At 48.0% G+C, this 18,995-nt stretch overlaps 1 protein-coding gene and 1 non-coding gene across 8 annotated transcripts in view; one reads left to right on the top strand and one right to left on the bottom strand.

Moving 5' to 3' along the window:
• The window catches only part of DLEC1 (DLEC1 cilia and flagella associated protein), a 77,954-nt gene that overhangs the window by 41,488 nt on the left and 17,471 nt on the right, over positions 1 to 18,995 (top strand). For 6 of the 7 annotated variants that reach the window (XM_031469939.2, XM_031469936.2, XM_064496733.1 and 3 more), the window contains 10 exons: positions 1,072 to 1,164; positions 3,719 to 3,809; positions 4,913 to 5,075; positions 6,124 to 6,487; positions 7,279 to 7,337; positions 7,836 to 8,004; positions 8,412 to 8,505; positions 8,717 to 8,847; positions 8,955 to 9,113; positions 11,574 to 11,713. In XM_031469939.2, coding sequence (XP_031325799.2) covers positions 1,072 to 1,164; positions 3,719 to 3,809; positions 4,913 to 5,075; positions 6,124 to 6,487; positions 7,279 to 7,337; positions 7,836 to 8,004; positions 8,412 to 8,505; positions 8,717 to 8,847; positions 8,955 to 9,113; positions 11,574 to 11,713 — 1,463 coding nt within the window. The remainder of the gene's footprint in view (positions 1 to 1,071; positions 1,165 to 3,718; positions 3,810 to 4,912; positions 5,076 to 6,123; positions 6,488 to 7,278; positions 7,338 to 7,835; positions 8,005 to 8,411; positions 8,506 to 8,716; positions 8,848 to 8,954; positions 9,114 to 11,573; positions 11,714 to 18,995) is intronic. The other variant, XM_010982066.3, reaches the window with a different exon arrangement.
• On the bottom strand, positions 17,458 to 17,529 carry TRNAS-GGA (transfer RNA serine (anticodon GGA)). The gene has a single exon. It is a non-coding gene; the product is annotated as a tRNA-Ser (tRNA).

The following is an 18,995-nucleotide window of genomic DNA, read 5'->3' as shown; positions in this document are numbered from 1 at the left end:
GGCAGGTTGTATCACCTCTCTTATCCTCCAAGGCCTGGCTCAGATCTCATGGCATACTTGCATGCATGCATGCATGCATTCATTCATTCATTCATTCATTCTGTCATTCATTGTAGCACACATTTGAATATAGCACAGGTCACAAATTGGCAGTTCTTTGGCTGAATTCCAGGGGCATACTTATTTGGTGCAGGGCTTGGAAACATTTTTTTGAACCAACATTGCTTCAAAACATTTTTCAAGCCAGCCTTTAAAAGGAGGGAGATTTCACATAGAAATCTGCATTTACAGTCCCTGGAAAATGGGGAGATGTGCAGCCCCGGGCCAGGATCCACTGGGGCCCTGCTGGCCGGAGTCGAGTAGCCAGGCGTGCGCACATTCCCTCCTGTTTGTGCAGCCCCCACCCCCACCCCCAAGGCAGCCGCACTCTGACACCCCTGATCAGGACGCACTTGTGTCGCTCTCATAGCAGAGACATTTTGCTGTGCCCGCATCTCCAGAAACCACTGATACATCCGAGGGACTGCGTGTTCCCAGATGCACATTTCACTCATTTCTGTTACCTGCCGGGGTCCTGGAGGCATGGGTTTGTGTCCCTGGCACGCTAAGTAGCTTTCTGTGTAGGTGCCAGGGCTGCAGGTCTGCTGACAAGGTGACAGCTTCCCTCAACTTAGGAGCTCACGGCCAAGGGTAGGTCAGGCATGGAGGCTGACACGGAAGCTGGCACCAGCCACCCAGGGAGCTGTAGTAGGGAGGAGGCTTTCTCTCATGCCTCCTGAAACATTTGTCCGTGGTCTTCCTTGTAGCAGGCAGCTCTTTATGGATGCTCCGTGATCTACCCACGTTTAACCTTCAGAACCCCATCTGGTACCCAGCGCAGGCTGAGTGAATGCTTGCTGAATGAATGAGCCTGCTTTTCTTCACAAACAGGGCACTGGGTGATCCTTGAGAGCCTTCAAACCGCAAAACGGATGTTCAGAGGACAGACGTTTATCATCTGAGCCCTGGATTTTACAGTCGTAAAATTTTTTACTCTTTTTACTCTTGTGTCACCTTGTGCTTTTCTTTAAGGCTGCTGCAACTGTTGGCTTTGTCGAGCAGCCTCCCTTTGGAATCCTCCCGTCGGTGTTTAAGCTGGCCCCTGGCCAGGCCGTGTTCATGGAGGTAGGTGATCAGACACTGGCATATGTTTCCGCCTCCTTATGATCCGTCATGGCTGTTTCAACGGCTTGCATGATTTTATCAGCCTCTGTGTTTTCATGACCCACATATCCACTCCCAGGTCCTGGCCTTCGTGGTTTCTGTGTAGGAGCACGCTCTGGCATTCTCTGGGGTGCTGTCATTTGACTTTCCCATGACCTCTCTCACGGAGCAAGTGCGGAAAGCACTTCCCATCACAATCCCTGAGCATTGCTTGTCTACAGTGTTAGCCTGGGAGTCGCCTCCACTGGCATCTAAGCTGCCTCCAGGATCTTCCCTTCGTCCCTCAGTCTGTCTTGGGCCACCCCCTCCCCCAGATCTGGTACCTGGTTCTTTCCTGTTTCATCTCCAGTTACATAGTCAACGAGGCCCGTGTTGCTGAGGCCTCACTCTGAACCTCTACAGAAGCTCCCAGAGTCCGACCTCCAGGCTGTGGGCATCTCCTTTCCTAAGTGGCCCCTTTGGCCTGTGACACCTGCTCACGGGTCCCCAGAAGAGCCTGTGAGAAATGGTGATGTCTTCCTGCCCCTGCTGCTCCACATCTCACCTCGGCCTCCCTGACCCCCGGCTCTGGGAGCCTGCCTCTGTGCTGTCTGGTGGCTGGATGCGTGGCCTTCCTCACTCGCCTGTGGAAGGAGGCACCCACGTTCAAGAGTAAAGGCTGTCTGGTTTCTCTGGAGGGGGATTTGGCCTCCACCATGTCTTCAGGTAGTGAGAGCCAGGAGCCATGGATTCTCAAACTCAGCTGCGTGTTGCTGTCCCCTGAGAAATTTGCACACACCGTGGTGTCTGGGCCCTGGCCCTGAGGTTTTGAGGTTGGTCCAGGGTACTTGGGGATTGAACTCAGGACCTCGTGCATGCTGAGCACACACTCTACCACTGAGTTATACTCTCCCCCTGGGCATAGGATTTTGAAATCTCCCTGGGTGATTCAGGTGTGCAGTGAAGTTTGAGGACCCACTTCCAGAAGCTTCTTTATCAAGGTGTAAAGGATGGCTTCCTTTATCAGCTACTTTCTAGTTCCAAGGGTCTGATGGAGTCTTGTTCTGGAACAATGCTATCTTGTTCATGTCTGTAATAATCTGATCTCGATAAAAATCTGGCTTTTGGGGTTGGAATGAGGCCGGTCCAGGGGCACAGTAGGGCTATATCCATCCTCATCCTCTGCTGAGGGGTAGGCTGGGTCCTCTTAGCACAGCCCAGGCCGTGTCAGACCCTTGTCATGGCCTTAAGGAATCAGGGCTGGTCACCCCTGCCCAGGCCATGATGTCCCCCTCATCCCATCCTCCCATGATCCCCAAGGAAAGGAAGAGGGGGCAGCAGCAAGAGAATCAGGGGAAGGTTTTCCCCTTTGCATTTTTATGTAAATTTTGTTCATTGATCAGGATTTTGTTTGTTTTTAAAAGTTATTCGTATTTCCAAATAAGAAATAAATTCGCATGACTAAAAATTTGGAAGATTCAAATAGATACACAGTGAAATGCTCCCTCTCACCCTAGTTCCTCAACCAACCAGAGGACACAAGCCTTACCAGGTTGAGTGCCCTTCCCGAGATATGTGATGCCTACATAAGCAACTGCATATGGTTTTTCTCTCTTTTGTTTCTGTTTCTCCTTCACACAAATAGTTGCCCACTCCGTACTCTGTTCTGCATTGTATATTGTCCACTTACCACTATATCTTAGTGATCATGTCATTTTTATAGCTGCATAGTATTCCACTGGGTGGATGAACCATAGTTATGGCCAACTTTCCCCTGCTGGTGGGCATGAAAAATTTTTTCTGATCTCTGGCCATCTCAGTGATTAACTTCAACATCCATCACTCTGTCCGAGTATGAGTCTGCCCCACAGGACCCAGTCCTTGATGTGGATTTGCTGACACAGGGGTCTCTGCTCTCATAACTGGGATGCACATTGCCAAAATCCCCGCCATGTGGATTGTACTTCCCACAACAATGTATGAGGGAGCCTGTTTTCTTACACCTTTGCCAATACAGTGTATTATAACACTTTAAAAAAATCATCATCGTGGACATTTTAAAACAGAAAAATAAAATGTTTATGGATCACCCACATACTCATTATCCAGCTTCAAAATTTATCAACTCTTGGCCAGCCTTATCGCCTTTATACTTTCAACGAAACCCTGCCCTGCTCCTCTAGATTATTTTGAAGAAAGTTTTTAAATCCCATCATTGTGTTTATGATAGGTAACTCTGCTGTTTGCCAGTGTGAGGTGTGAAAAACTGTTCTTGCAGGTGGTTTGCAATGATATTTCTTTTATCACGAATGAGGTTAAACGTGTTGTTTGAGAGTCATTTGTATTGCAGCCTCTGTGAGTTTTCTCTTTGCATCCTTCCAACATGCCCCTTGATGGGGGAGCCTCGGCTTAGGGAGGCAGCAGGGAGTGGGGAGAAAAGTGGAGGATGGGGGAGGGTGTGTGGCTGAGAAGAGGAGTGGGAAGGGAGGTGGATGCCCCTTAATGGGGGTCACCAGGACAACCCTTCTCTCCACAGGTCTTGTTCCTCCCAACCAGCCTAGGAAAGGCAGAGCAGACCTTCGTCATCGTGTGTGACAACTGCCAGATAAAGGAGGTGGTGACCACAGGTGGGCTTGGGGGCACCCCCGGGGGCGGGGAGTGGAAGCTGCCACACCAGCCTTGGCAGTGGGTCGGGGCACACAGAGGGGATGGTTCCAGGTCTCTCACTCTGGTCAGACCTTAGAGACCCAAGCCAGTGTGACCTTCAGGACTGTCCCAAGGGGACTTCTAGTAAGAGAGAGAGATACCTGAGGTGAAGTCTTTTATCATGTCACTTTGAAACTCATCCTCCGTAAAAAAGAATGAAATCATACTATTTGTAGCAACATAGATGGACCTAGAGATTATCATGCTAAGTAAGTCAGAGAAAAACAAATACTATATGATATCACTTGTACGTGAAATCTTAGAAAATGGCACAAATGAACTTATTTACAAAACGGTAGCAGACTCCCAGGAGGGAAAGGAGGAGGGATAAATTAGGAGTCTGGGATTAGCAGGTACAATCTACACTGGAAACTGTATTCAATACCTTGTAATAGGCTATAATGAAAATGAATATGAAAAGGAATATATATATATATATATATATATATATATATATATATATATATATATATATATATATATATATGTATATATAAAAATAACCGAATCACCATGCTGTGCAGCAGAAATTAACACATTGTAAGTCAACTATACTTCAATTTAAAAAAACAAAACTAAATTAAAAAGAAAACCTTCCGTATGAGGGAAGGCTCAGAGAAAGAAAAAAAAAGAAACTCACCTTGATCTCCTTTGGGGAACTGCCCGTGACTCACACAGAAACCACCAGGGGTGCCCCTAGGTTTCTGTAGCATCAAAAGGGCCATCCTGCCGACTTGCCTTGAGATGCCCCTGTTCCTTCCATCCATCCACCTGCCCTGCGTCCAGTTTCACTCAACAGGCAGTTGAGTGCCTGCTTTGTGCCAGGTTATCAAAATCACTGCTATGCGACAGTGTGGGGACATGAATCTGCGTGCCCCTGGCTCCCTGTTCCCCTCTGTGTGCACTTCCCGGGGTCACAGTCAAGGCCAGTTGCATGTGGGTGGTGGACTGGGTTCTGTGACAGCCTTGGGCCACAGAATCCTGATTTCAGCCCTAGTGAAACTTCACTCCCCAACGTTGTCAGGAGTTGGGCAGCTGGTTGCTTTGGATCTGATCTATATTTCTGGTGAAAAAAGCCAGCCAGAGCCAGGAGAGCTCACAGACTTAACAGCCCAGCATTTCATACGCTTTGAGCCTGAAAACCTCCAGTCCACGGCCAGCAAACTCCTGATTATTAAAAATGCCACGTGAGTGACCCCTGTGCAGGAACCCCAGCACACACCCTCCCCTCTTCCTCACCTGGCCTGAGGTCCCAGGGAGGAATCTCGGCAAAGTCTGGAAGGATCCAGATTTGCACTGTTGGTAGCCCCTGGCCATGTGTGCCTATTTAAATGGAAATCACATTAAAAGGGGAGGGTATAGCTCAGTGGTAGAGCGCATGCCTAGCATGTACAAGGTCCTGGGTTCAATCCACAGTACCTCCATTAAAAATAAATAAGTAAATAAACCTAACTACCTACTCCCCCCCAAAAAAAAATTTTTAAAAATTCATTTCCTCAGTGGCACCGCCACATTTTAAGTACTCAGTAGCCACATATGTAGCTAGTGGCTCTCATACTGGACTGAGCAGATACGTAAGATTTCCATCGCTACGGGAAGTCATACTGGACAGTGTTGCTGTAGGTCATCTGGACCACCCTGAGCCAGGAACAGTTTTGCCACCCAAGTCCCAAGATCAGATATGATGGTCTGTGAGTTCCAGTCTTACTGCCATTTATTCCGTGACCTTCCTCTGTGCCTGGCCATCACACCAGGACAGACCTCGGGGAGCCTCCAGGCCAGACTGCCCATGTGACCCAGGCCTGACACAGGCTCTGGCACCGCACAATGAGCAATTATCACCTGCCATTCCCCTCCTCCGCCGACCCCTGCTGTCAGCAGTGCCCTGGGGCTGGGGTCCCACCCCTCCTGCCACCATGGAGTTGTCACCACTCCTATTGGCAGCCTGAGCACATATCTTTCTGGACAGAGCAGTTTTGGGAGGCCAAAACTGGAGAGGCAGAGGGTGGGGTCGATGTGGCAAAAACTCTCATGTGGTAGCAGAGACCACAGAAAATTTTCCTGGTATCTGGGAGGGCCTGCCTGATGGTTAGACTGTGATTCCCCGTGTGTACCGTTTCCCCTGAGTCATTGTGGCTCTAACCTCCGGCGGCTGTGGGTGGGGGTCAGCAGGGGGGCTGTGTTAGGAGGTCTCCAGCTCTGGACTCCCTGACTTCTGTGTTCTCCCTGACCCAGGCTCCCCCATGGGAAGGGTCTGAAGGCTGACCTGGCCACTCCCTGCTCCTGGGTCCTTTCCTGCTCACCCCAGGGGCCCGGCCAGGCCAGGCAGGGGTGGGAGCGCCTGGTCCTGACAGAGAAGAGACATGGCCTTGGATCCACTGCCAACTGTCAAAGTTGCCCCCACAGTCACGTGGAGCTGGCCTTCCACTGGCAGATCATGAAGCCCAACCTGCAGTCCCTCATGCCTGGAGAAGCGTACAGCACAGACAGCATCCAGTACCACCCCGACCGCGAGACCGCCTTCTCCATCACGCCTGAGAGGGGTGTGCTCAACCCCCACGCGGACCACGAGTTCATCTTGAGCTTTTCTCCTCGTGAGGTTAAAACGCTACCACCTTGATGATCACACCTGATTGGGTCACGATGATTTCACTCTCTGTCCCTGTTCTTGGGTGACACTGAAGCCCCAGCTGACCCTGCTGAGATCCCTGGCACCCTGCCGAGGTCGGCCCTTAGCTAAGAATGGGACTGGGGGATGCGCTTCTGTGCAAGACGAAGCAGCTCGTTTTGCGTGGTCCTGACCCCACACACCCCTGTCTGCAGCAACAGCCGGGGCCCATTTCCTCAGTTCTGGTGCCTTTCGTATTTCTACGAAGTCAGAGCCATTACCATTCCTGCCCAGCCCACAGCGGCCTCCAGACAGTCAGGTGGAGGTTCCCCAGGGCGAGCCCCCCGGTCCAGCATGAAGCCCTATGTGTAATGGGTGAGGGGGGAAATGTGAGGGGGCTGCCTGGGGATCCTTGTTGGTTAAGACAGCAGGCCTGCCCCTCAACCCAGCATCCAGCCGCCTCACTGTCCGTCCTGGCAGGATGTGGTGCTTCAGACATGTCGAGGGCACTGACAAGGGCCTTTCCATCCTGTTCCCCCAGGCGTAGCCAAGGTGGGCGAGCCAGTCTTGAGCCGGCAGTGGCCCCGAGCCCCTGAGTCCTGCTCATGTCCTGGCAGCCACCTCTGTTTCCCTGGGGTGGGGAAGAGATAGCAGGGAGGCAGTGCTGTGTTCAGTGGGAGGCCTTCCCAGTGTCCAGGCCCAGGGGAGGAAGAATTTGTGCCACGGCCCCTGCCTTCTCTGCGTCAGGCTTCGGTTTTCAGGGTGCTGTGTTTATGTTACAGCTGAGGAATTTTCACAGTGTGTTCCAGATGGTGCTAGAGGAAGTCCCAGAGCCCATGAGGTGAGCGGGAACTGGGCCTGTCCTCCCGATGGGGGCTGCGGGGAAGGGAGTGAATGAGCCACCTGACCCCCAGCAAGCTTTGATGCGTGGGAGCGCTTTGCTTGCCTGGGTACCCGGGCCTGGCTCCACGTGCAGGAAACAGAGCTAACAGACTCACCATGAGCACCATAGGCCACCCTGGCACCTTGGAGCTGTGCCCCAGGCTCACGGTTACTGCCAGGCAGCTAGGCTGGTGGCCCCTGGATGGTGGTGACTAATGAGGGAAGGTTTTGCCCCATGGTGGCACCTCTTCCATATCGTCCTTAAACCCACTGTCGGGGTCAAGGAGGTGCCCCTGCCCCAGGCCTGCGATTGAGCTGTTTGCATCCATCGCTGATGCCTCTAATTTCAGGGGGCTTGGGGGCTTGGGAGCTGTGTATAGGGGGTGGGTGCTTTCTTTTCACAAGACCAGAGAGAGGGGACATGTTGGCTCCGAGCTCATGGTGGGTTTGTGTTCAGCTTGGATTTGGAAAACCTGAAGGATCCCTCATACTCTGTGGATGATGTGATTGTCCTGGAAGTCGAGGTGAAAGGCTCAGTAGAACCTTTCCAGGTTCTCTTAGAACCGTATGCCCTCATCATCCCCGGGGAGAACTACATTGGCATAAACGTGAAGAAAGATTTTAAGGTAGGTCGTTGTCCCTCCCCAGCCTAGGCTGGCTGAGTTGGTGCTGAAGTTGGGCACGAGTGTGGGGAGAAGGTGGCTGGCGGGGCCAACAGTGATGGCCGCTGCACAGAGGACGAGTTATTCCCAGAGCCCATGTGGTTTGCGCAGATGCTGGGCATGTCTATCTTTCTGTCAGCTTCCCAGCATCCTCTGAATGACAGAACTGTGGAATCTGTTCCTATGATCGTGGGCCTTTGGCCAGATATGGCGCCCACAACTCCCACAGTGTTTGTTGCGTGGCCAGGATTTAGCTCAGAGGCTGTTGAGAGGACCTTTTGTGAGCCCAGAATCCTGCAGTCCTTTGACAAGTCCAGATCTTACCTGTGAGGGCAGTCCCTGGGGAGCCTGACTTGGGGTGTGTCTTCCAGATGTGGAACAACAGCAAGTCGGCCATCAGATACACGTGGGGCAAGATCAGTGACTGCCACATCATTGAAGTGGAGCCCTGCACAGGGACCATTGGTACCATGAGGACCGCGAGAGGGGCTGGCTGGGGAAGGAGACCTCGCGGCGAGAGGGGCCTATGCAGGGGCTCAGGGCCAGCCCGGGATGAGCGCCAGCCGCCACCTGGCCCCTGTGGTGGATGAGGAGTCAGCAAAGGCCAGGCATCTGGGCCTGGCCCCAGAGGGTACCTGCCCCTGCGTCCTTTCTACCCGTCTCCTGTCTCTCCCAGAGCCCAGCGAGGTCGAGGATTTTGAGTTGAGCTTCACTGGGGGTGTCCCCGGCCCGACCAGCCAGAACCTACTGTGTGAAATCAAAGACTCCCCGTCGCCTGTGGTGTTGCACATCAAGGCAGCCTTTAAGGTGCCGAGGGTGGGGCTGGACAGCTGGGCGGGCCAGAATGGTGGCCAGGGCAGGGCACGGAGCCCACATCCAGGTAGCCCAGTGACAGTCCCCTCTGGGTGTCTCAGGGGCCTGCCCTCGTCATCGACGTCTCAGCCCTGCAGTTTGGTTTGCTGCGGCTGGGCCAAAAGGCCACCAGCTCCATCCAGATTCAGAACGTCAGCCAGCTCCCGGCCACGTGGTACCTGAGGGAGAGCCGCGTCTGCCTGGGAGAACGGCAGGCGGGTGTAAGTCAGGAGCTGGGGCTCTGGTGGTGCCCCCTCCCCGCAGGAGCCAATTAACCCTGGGGTTTGAGCTTGAAGCTCGTGCTGGTGCATGCGGAGTGCAGAGACAGCAGAGCGGGGAAGAAAGGCCTGCCTGGTGACTTTTGCCCGGCAGTGTCCCCCTTTCCCCATCTCTGAGGCAGTTGGGGGTCCCTTTTACAGCAGAACTTAACCCTGAACTGGATTTTCCTGTTCCTTTCTCTACCTTCTGACGCAGAAATAGGACAGGGGTTTCTCCCTCCATTGGAACAGCCTGAGTTAGGAAGCAAACAGGCAGCTGAGTCAGGAGGGAAGCTCCCTAGGCCTCCAGGGAGGGGCAGGCCCTCAGGCTGACTCCACAGGTTCCCAGCCTCCCAGGGACTGTGCTTGCAGTTTGAGTACCTGCCACCAGGTGGTGTTTGGTCAGAGGCTTGTGGCTCAAACAGAAAGGCTCCAAAAGGAACATCATTTCCACTCAAATAGCGCTTTTCCTTTTACTATAAAGATAGAAAATATTAAAAGTGGCTAAGCATGATCACCATGACATTTAAATTATGGCATCATGTTTAAATGTGATGTATAATCCGGAACATAACCAAGTCACACCCAGCATCGTTAGCTCCCTACTCATGGGCAGGCAGCTGGACATCACTGGCTCACCACGCCCCCTCTTCACACTGGGACTTGGTGGTTGCAGCTCCGTGGAAGCAGCCATTGCACTGTGAGAGTCTGGCCGGGTGTGTTTGGTATTGGCACCCTCCCTCTGGCTGCTTCCTACCAGGGTTTCCCTCCATGCCGCCTACTTCCCCTCCTGATCAGAACGCTGCATGTTTTTCCTTCCACATCCAGGAGCTGAGGAAAGACAGTCACAGCCACATATGCATCTTATCTGCCAATGTTCCTTCCCTTCTCCAGGACTTTTCCTTTCCGGCCAAGAGCCATTCTTTACCTGCTGGCTTCACTTCCCTTCTGGACACTCTGAAACTTAGAAGTTATGACAGTTTGCACCAAATTGCCAACACCATTGCCAGGAAAGCATTGCCAACAGGCCTGTCCTACAAACTTGGAGTCAGTGCTGGCCCTCCCAGGGCGCACTTGTCTCCCTGCTTGGCTCACAGAACCACAGAGGCTGGGACTGGGACCTGGGGACAGGGTGGGACCAGTATCTTTGGGCAGGAACCTTTTCTTCCAACGAAACCTTTGGCAGAAGCCCAGGATCTAGAATAAAGTGTGCCTGCTCTGGGCACCTGGAGGCAGTCTCTTTAGCCATCCCTGCCCCAACCTGCCTCTCCCCACATTCCACTCCCCTGCCCTAGGACTTCTGAGCAATTTCTGGGACTTCTCGGAGCACAGTTGGCAATTCACAGACCTCAGCCAACCTCCTCATTTGACAGTGGAGAAACAGCGCCTTCCCAAGGCTCATACAGCTCTCAGGTGGTGGAATCACATCAAATCCCAGTTCTCTAATTCTCAGTCTGTTTTTCTCCCACTGTGAAGAATAACTACATTTCATAATCGTAGTAATTGTCGGTTTCACAGTGTACTAAGGTTTGTGTCCTAATCGAGGTCAGAGGGAATCCTGTCTCTACGGTTCTCTGCACTGTGTTCTTTTGCGCTCTCAAAAGTAATGTTGAAATTTGGGGTTGGTTAGATGTACTCAGGTCAAGAGACCCAGAAACCCAGCCCCCAGACCACAGTCGTACACCCTGAGCTCCAAAGGGGACGCACATGAGGAACAAAGAGCAAAGAAAGAAAAGGCGCTGTTTCCTAAGCAGCCAAGCTTAGGCCCAAACGCCAGCGCCTGAGCCCTGGCGAGCCAGGCCAGAGCACCCCAGCCGCTCTTCCTGCGGCTAAGGCCAGCCCACGCCACCCTCCAGTGCCAGGGAGGTGGGAACTCAGAACAAGACAGCACAGCGAGGCGGCGGGGGTAGGACAGGGCAGTTCTGGCCAGCAGGGGGCGGCCAGGTCTCCCTACAGGCAGGTGTCTTGCCCTCCTGGTCTTGGTCTTAAGGAAGGAAGAGACCAAAGAGAAGCAATGTTCTTCCTGGTTGTGATCTTTCAACGTCTAGTGACTCCCTGCTGGCCAGTGTGGCCCATCTGGGGCCAGGGGACCACACAGTCAGGCTAGTGCACCCAGTCTCATCCGGGACTGGAAGAGGGGCAGAGAAAGCCCTCCCCAGGTGCACACTTCTTCCTGAGCCTTTCCTCTTCCCTCTTAGAGCCTGGTATGCGGGAGCGGGGCAGGACTGGGTGAACGAGAACAAGCCTTCCGTGGGAGTGAGGTCAGGGGGTGGGGGAGAGACCATGTGGGTGCAAAGAAGAAATCTGGATGCTTGCCTCCTGCATCCTAGAAGCTCTCTGTAGAGCCGGAGGCAGCTTAGGTGTGACCCTGGCTGGTCATGGCCAGCCCCCAACCCTCATCCTCGCCACTGACCTTCCCATCAGGTGTCTCCCTTCGACATCGAGCCCTCGAGTGGCCTGGTTCCGTCGCTGGGGAAGTGCAGAGTGAACATCACCTTGGAGGCCCTTCACTGCCAGCGTCTGCAGTCTGTCCTGGAGCTGGAGGTGGTCAACGGAGCCTGGAGGTGAGGGGGTTGGGGGAGCCATTACAATGCACTCTGTGCATATTTGCAGCTTATATTGTGTGTAATTACATGTTTGTCTACAGACGTTTCGGAACTTAAAGTTATTGATACACATTTAGCCTATAAAATTTGGCAATTACATAAAAGAAAGTTAAAATGAGCTGGAGATAATTCATTAGTAATGTTATGGGAGATACATGTATCTCCCTAGTACGCGTATGCTAAAGGGATGTACATTCATGGAACCGCTTTGGACCATACTTCATTGTTTCCAAGGAAGGGTTAATGCACACAGAGCCCTTGGTGCAGCGTTAGTCTTTCAAGATACGCTGCCTGAGAAGCTTACTCATGTGCAGGGTGTGCTCATAATAGAAGGCTCACAGCTAGACTGTTCAGGACAGCAAAAAACTGGAAGCAACCAAGTGTTCAGCAACAGAACGGTCACAAAATAATTGTGGCAGATTTTTTTTAATTTTATTGAGATATGATTGACATATGTCTTATGTGTAAGTTTAAGGTGTACAACATACGGACCTGATTCATTTCTATTTTGCAACGCGATTGCCACTGCAGCACTAGTTACCACCTTCATCCCTTAGCATAGGTACCATTTCCTGTTTGTGGTGGGAATACGCAAGTCTCCTGGCAGGTTTGATGTATGTCGCACGGTCCTGTTGTCCATGATCACCCAGCTGCGCATTAGATCTCCAGGACCTGTTCGCCTACTAGTTGCAAGTTTGTGCCCTTAAACCACATCTCTCCCAGTTCCCCACCCCCAGGCCCTGGTAACCACCCTTCTACTCTGTTTCTATGATTTTGGCTTTTTTAGATTCTACACATAAGTGATATCGTACAGTCTTTGTCTTTCTCTGACTTATCTCACTTAGCGTAATGTCCTCAAGGTCCATCCACTGTTGTTGCAAATGGCAGAATTTCCTTCATTCTCATGGGTGAATATTATTCCATTGTGTATACGTACCACATCTTCTTTATCCATTCATCTGCTGATATGTAGGTTGCTTCCATACCTTGGCTATTGTGAATGATGCAATAAACATGGGAGTACAAATATCTCTTTGATAGCCTGTTTTAATTTCCTTTGGATGTATTTCCAAAACTGGAGTTGCTGGATCAGCTGGTAGTTATATTTTTAATATTTTGAGGAGACTTTATACTTTTTCTGTTGTGGCTGAACCAATTTGCATTCCTACCAATGGCGTACAAGGGTTCCCTTTTCTTCACATCCTCACTTGTTATCTTTTGTCTTCTTAAAGATAGCCATTCTAACAGGTGTGAGGTGGTAGCTCATGGTTGTTTTGATTTGCATTTCCCTGACAATGAGCGATGCTGGGCATCTTTCCATGTACCTGTTGGCCATTTGGATGTGTTCTTTGGAAGAGTATATAGTTCTTCTGCCAATTTTTTAATTGGATTATTTGTGGGGTTTTTTGCTGTTGAGTTGTATGAGTTCTTTATATATTTTGGATATTAACCCCTTATCAGATATATGGTTTTGTTGACTGAAAAAAAAATGCACAGCCTAAAAGTTGAGAATTATGTTTTATTCAGGGACCTTACTGAGAACGCCAGCCCTCAGCTCTGAGGGATTGTTCCAAAGAGGTAACGGAGGAGCTAGAATATATAGGAGTTTGGGCTGGGAAAAAACAACATGTAATAGCACATCAAAAGATGACTGCTAATCACAAGAAACAGACATCTCAAGTTAATAATTGTAGTGCTTTTCTACATAAGAGAAGATGCAAATGTCTGGGCTTATTGAAATCATTCCTTTCATACGCCTCTTAACTACCTAGGGCTAGTATCCTGTTTTTCTCTGTGCACCTTTGCAGGCAGGTGCGCTGGCTCTTGGCTCCATGGTTGCGACATCTTACGTCTCCACTGAAATGGCAGGCGACATTCTTTGTCTACGGTGTGCAAATACTGTCTCTCTTTTGGTAGATCGCCTTTTCATTTTGTTCAGTTTCTTTTGCAGAAGCTTTAGTTTGATGTAGCCCCACTCGTTTTATTTTTTGCTCTTGTTTTTTGCACTTTTGGTGTCAAATCTAAGAAAGCATCACCAAGACCAATGTCGAGGGTCTTGTACCCTGTGTTTTCTAGGAGTTTTATGGTAAAAGGTCTTTTGTTTTAAGTCTTTGATCCATTTTGAGTTAATTTTTCTACATGTGTATCCAGTTTCATTTTTCTACATGTGTATCCAGTTTCCCCAGTGCCATTTGTTGACAAGACTATCTTTTCCCCATTGAGTGTTCTTGGCTCCCTTGTCAATTAGTTGACTGTATATGTGGCATTTTTAAATGAGTGAATATCATTGTATTCTGGGAGGAACACTGGAGGATTTGAAGGTTCTTAGTGATACTGCTTCCTTCCCTCCCCTCTCTTCCTTCTTTCCTTCCTTCCTTTCTTATGGGAAATTCCCTACATATGTAAAAATAGTTTAGTGTAACGAGCCCCCAGGTATCCATCATCTATTTTCAGTAATTAGCAAATCACTGCAAATATTGTTTCATCCACATCTATCTTCCTACTCCCTCTCAAACTATTTTGAAGCATAATACTCATTTTCTTAAGCCGGCTGGTGGTAATATTTTGTTTCCTAAGCTGGGTAGGGGTGGTACACAGATTTTTTTTCCATTATTCATCTTTAAACTGTGTATATATATTTAAACTTTATATGTGTTTTATAGTCATTTCTGCATATATTTTGTATTTCACTATAAAAACATTTAACCCTTCGTTTTAAATGTTCACGGATACTTGAATTAACTTCCAAAAAGAATGTGCCATTTTATGCTTCCACCTCCAGGGTATGAGGCTACCCATCACCTCAGTCTCACGGGGATGGATGTTCTGGGACTTCTGTACTTGGGCCAGCGATGGCGGGGTGGGGGCGAGGGGTACCAGCAGTTGCCATTGTGGGTCTCAGGGTTTTCCTCCATGCTCACGGATGCGTCCTTGGCCTTGCAGGTGACTGATTGACTAATTGCTGGATGTCCTTGTTTTGGCAATCATATTTTTAAATTTCAAGTTTTTCTGTTTGTGGATTGTTCCCTTTCTGTAGTAAACTGTTATTTATTGTCTTACGGATGCAACAGCCTCTCCAGTGACCCCAAGGAAACTGATTTTTGTTGCCTCAGATTTGGGTTTGGAATCCTTCTTTACTTTTTGGTTTTCCCTCTTTGTCTAATAACCCTTGGCTGCCCGGTCCTGTTTCTGAATGGAGGAGGAAGTTGATTTGCATGAGGAGCTGGTGTTGTCAGTTTTCTCTGAGTAAGAGGGTGTAGGCTGAGGGCCCTCCTCCTCCTCCCAGGAGGGACCGGTATCTGAGCACCCTCCCAGGATGCAGCTTCCTGAATAAGAAGAAGGGGCCTTTGGGAAAACAGCCCAAGACAGACCCAAGACGAACAGTAGAGGAAACCCATGCTGGCCAGCTGTGCAGCTCGGTTCATTCCTTTCTTGGTAAACAGAATCTTTAGGGCTGTGTTCCCTCTGGACAGCTGAGAGGGCCAATGTTACTGCAGGATCTGCCCTGACCTCTCTCCACCAGGCCCACATTCTTCAGTGGGGATGGGGAGGCGGGTAAGTCTTCTGTGTGTTGCCTGAGCTCAGGGGCAGGAGCTCATCTAGCTGAACCGGCCCGCTAATCTCCTCACACTCCTTTCTTACCTGCCCTGCTCTTTCCCCGCAGCCCACCCCCGCCCTGAGATGCCTCTCATTCCTGTTAAGGAATCTCTGCAGGGCCTTCTCCAGGGGTTTTAAGGAGTCGTCATGTTCTCTTCTGTTTTATCGGTTAATCTGATCACATCCTTTCTTTTGATTTTTTCCCTCATTGGAATAGCATTAGGTTTACTTCTTCATTTAAAAATTTTCGCACATAGTGCGTGACGTTAACATCATGTCTTATTATAATGATGACACATGGGCCAGGTCTAACAGCTGACGGTCCTGACCTCCATCCTTCTCCTCCCTGCCCTCCTGCTTCTGCACTCCCTCAGCAGCTTTTAATAGTACTCCTCCTGGGGTATGTGAAGTGACGTTTCACTGAGGATTTGATTTGAATTTTCCTGATGGCAAATGATGGTTAGCATCTTTCATGTGCTTATGGGCCATTTGTGTATCCTGTTTTGAGTTCTTTGCCTGTTTTTTGTTTGTTTGTTTAAATAGGACTATTTGTCTTTTTATCATTGAGGTGTAGGTGTTTATATACTCCAGATACAGGGCTCACTAGGTATATGATTTTCAAATGTTTTCTCTCATTCTGAGGATTGTCTTTTCGCTTTCTTGATGGTATACTTTGACGCACAGAAGTTTTAAATGTTGGTGGAGGCCAATTTACCTTTCTTTTTTTGTCTTTTGTTGCTTGTGCTTTTGGTGTCATAGCTAAGAAACCATTGCCTAATCCAATGTAACAAAGATTTACTCGGATGTGTTCTTCTTAGAGTTGAATAGTTTTAGCTCCTCTCTTTAGGTCCCTGATCCATTTTGAGTGAGTTTCTGTACATGGTGAGAGGAAGGGGTCTGAGTTCATTCTCTTCCAACTAGGTAACCAGTTATCCCAGCACTGCTTCTTAAAAAGACTTGACTTTACCCACAGAACTGTCTTGACACCACTGTCAAAACTCAGTTGACTCTAAATGTGGGGGGTTTATTTATGGACTGTCAGTTCTGTTCCACTGATCTGTTATGTCTGACCTTATGCCGTATCGACAGTGTTCTGTTTCAAGTGGCTTTGGGATAACTTGAAATCAGGAAGCATGAATTCTCCAACTTTGCTTTTCTTTCTCAAGGTTGCTTTGGCTCTTCTGGATCCTCTGAATTTCCATATGAATTTTAGGGTCAGCTTATCAGTTTCTACAAAGATTCAGCTGAGGCTCTAATAGGGAGTGTGTTGAATCTGCAGTTAATCTGGGAAATGTCGCCATCCTAACAGGGTTAAGTCTGCCTCTCCTTGAACATGAAATGCCTTTCCATTCATTTACCATTTATTTAGGTCTTTTTACATTTCTTTCGATGATATTTCATCATTGTCAGTGCACAAGTCTTGTACTTCTTTTGTTAAAGTCATTCCTAAGTATGTTACCACTTTTGATGCTTTTGGAAATGAAACTTCTCTTAATTTTATTTTACGATTACTCATGGCTAGTGTATAGAAATACAAATGGTTTTGTATATTGAGCGTGTGTCCTGCATCTGCATTTAGAGATAATTTTACATCTTCCTTTGCAGGATATGTCAGGGATATGTCCTTGGCCTTGCAGGTGACTGATTGACTAATTGCTGGATGTCCTTGTTTTGACAATCATGTTTTTAAATTTCAAGTTTTTCTGTCTGTGGATTGTTCCCTTTCAATAGTAAACTGTTATTTGTTGTCTTACGGATGCAACAGCCTCTCCAGTGACCCCAAGGAAACTGATTTTTGTTGCCTCAGATTTGGGTTTGGAATCCTTCTTTACTTTTTGGTTTTCCCTCTTTGTCTAATAACCCTTGGCTGCCCGGTCCTGTTTCTGAATGGAGGAGGAAGTTGTTTCAAAGTATGCCATCAAGAAAGCAAAAAGGCACAAGGTCCTGGGTTGAATCCCCAGCACCTCCTCTAAAAATAAAACAAATAAGTAAACCTAATTACTTTCCCCCACAAAAAAAAGTTAAAAAATAAATTAATGAAAATAAGTATCATTGTGACTTTTACTCTTTTAAAAAATTTATTTTATTTTATTTTTTCCCCTTAACAGAGGCACTGGGGATTGAACCCAGGACCTCATGCACTCCAAGCCCATGCTCTACCACTGAGCTATACCCCCCACGCCTATAGTTTTACATTTCACATTTAAGTCTGTGGTACATTTTGAGTTAATTTTTGTATATAAGCAGCAAGGTTTAGATAGAGCTTTATTTTGTTTTTGCCTGTGGATATCTAACTCCTCCAGCATCATTTGTTTGAAAGACTGTCCTCCCCACCATTGAACTGTTTTTTGCACCTTTGTCAAAAATCAGTTGGGACAACTCAGATGTTCTTCAGCAGGTGAATAGTTAAATAAACTGAGTTTAAATGGAGTACTACTCAGCAATAAAAAAGAACAAACTATTGATACAGTCAGCCACAAAGATGAATCTCAAGGGAATTATGCTGGATGAAAAAAAGGAAATGTCAAAAGATTGCATATTGTATGACTCCATTTATAAAGTATTCTTTTTTGAGGGGGAGTTTCCACCAATGTTACTTTATTTATTTATTTTATTTTTTAAAACTGAAGTACAGTCAGTTATAATGTGTTGACTTCTAGTGCACAGCACAATGTCCCAGATATGCATATACTTACATATGTTTGTTTACATATTCTTTTTCATTAAAGGTTATTATAAGATATTGAATATAATTCCCTGTGCTCTACAGAAGAAACTTGTTTGTTTGTTTTTAATTTATTTTTATATATAGTGGCTAAAATTTACAAACCTCAAACTCCCAGATTTATCCCTTCCTACCCCCTTTCCCTGGTAACCATAAGATCATTTGCTATGTCTGCGAGTCTGTTTCTGTTTTGTAGATGAGTGCATAGTGTCCTTTGTTTTCTTTTTCTTTTTCTTTTTTTATTAGCAGACTTAATTTTTTTTAGAGCAGTTTCAGGTTCACAGCAGAATTGAGCAGAAAATACAGAGAGTTCACACATAGCCCTCTTCACCCACACATAGATACTCCCCTACCCTCAACATCCCTCATCAGTGCGGCGTATTTGATACAATCAGTGAACGAACATGCACACATTATTATCAACCAAAGTCCATAGTTTACATTAGGGTTCACTCTTGATATTTTACATTCTATGGGTTTTGACAAATGCGTAATGACAAGTAGCCACCACTATAGTATCATACAGAATAATTTCATTGCCCTAAAAATCTCTTGTGCTCCATCCATTCATTCCTCCTTCCCACCCTCTCCCTAAACTCCTGGAAACTACGATCTTTTTATTGTATCTGTAGCTGTGCCTTTTCTTTTCTTTTTTTTAGATTCCACAGATGAGTAACATCATATGGTGTTTTTCTTTCTCTTCCAGGCATACTTCACTTAGAATGACAGTCTCTAGGTCCATCCATGTTGCTGCAAATGGCATTATTTCATTCTTTTTTATGGCTGAGTAGTATTCCATTGTATAAATATACCACAGCTTCTTTATCCAGTCGTCTGTTGATGGACATTTAGGTTGCTTCCATGTGTTGGCTATTGTATATAGTGCAGCTATGAACATTGGGATGCATGTATCTTTTT

This window comes from Camelus dromedarius, chromosome 17 (genome assembly GCF_036321535.1).
Source record: "Camelus dromedarius isolate mCamDro1 chromosome 17, mCamDro1.pat, whole genome shotgun sequence".
Classification (NCBI taxonomy): domain Eukaryota; kingdom Metazoa; phylum Chordata; class Mammalia; order Artiodactyla; family Camelidae; genus Camelus; species Camelus dromedarius.
This window is presented reverse-complemented; position numbering and strand designations above follow the sequence as displayed.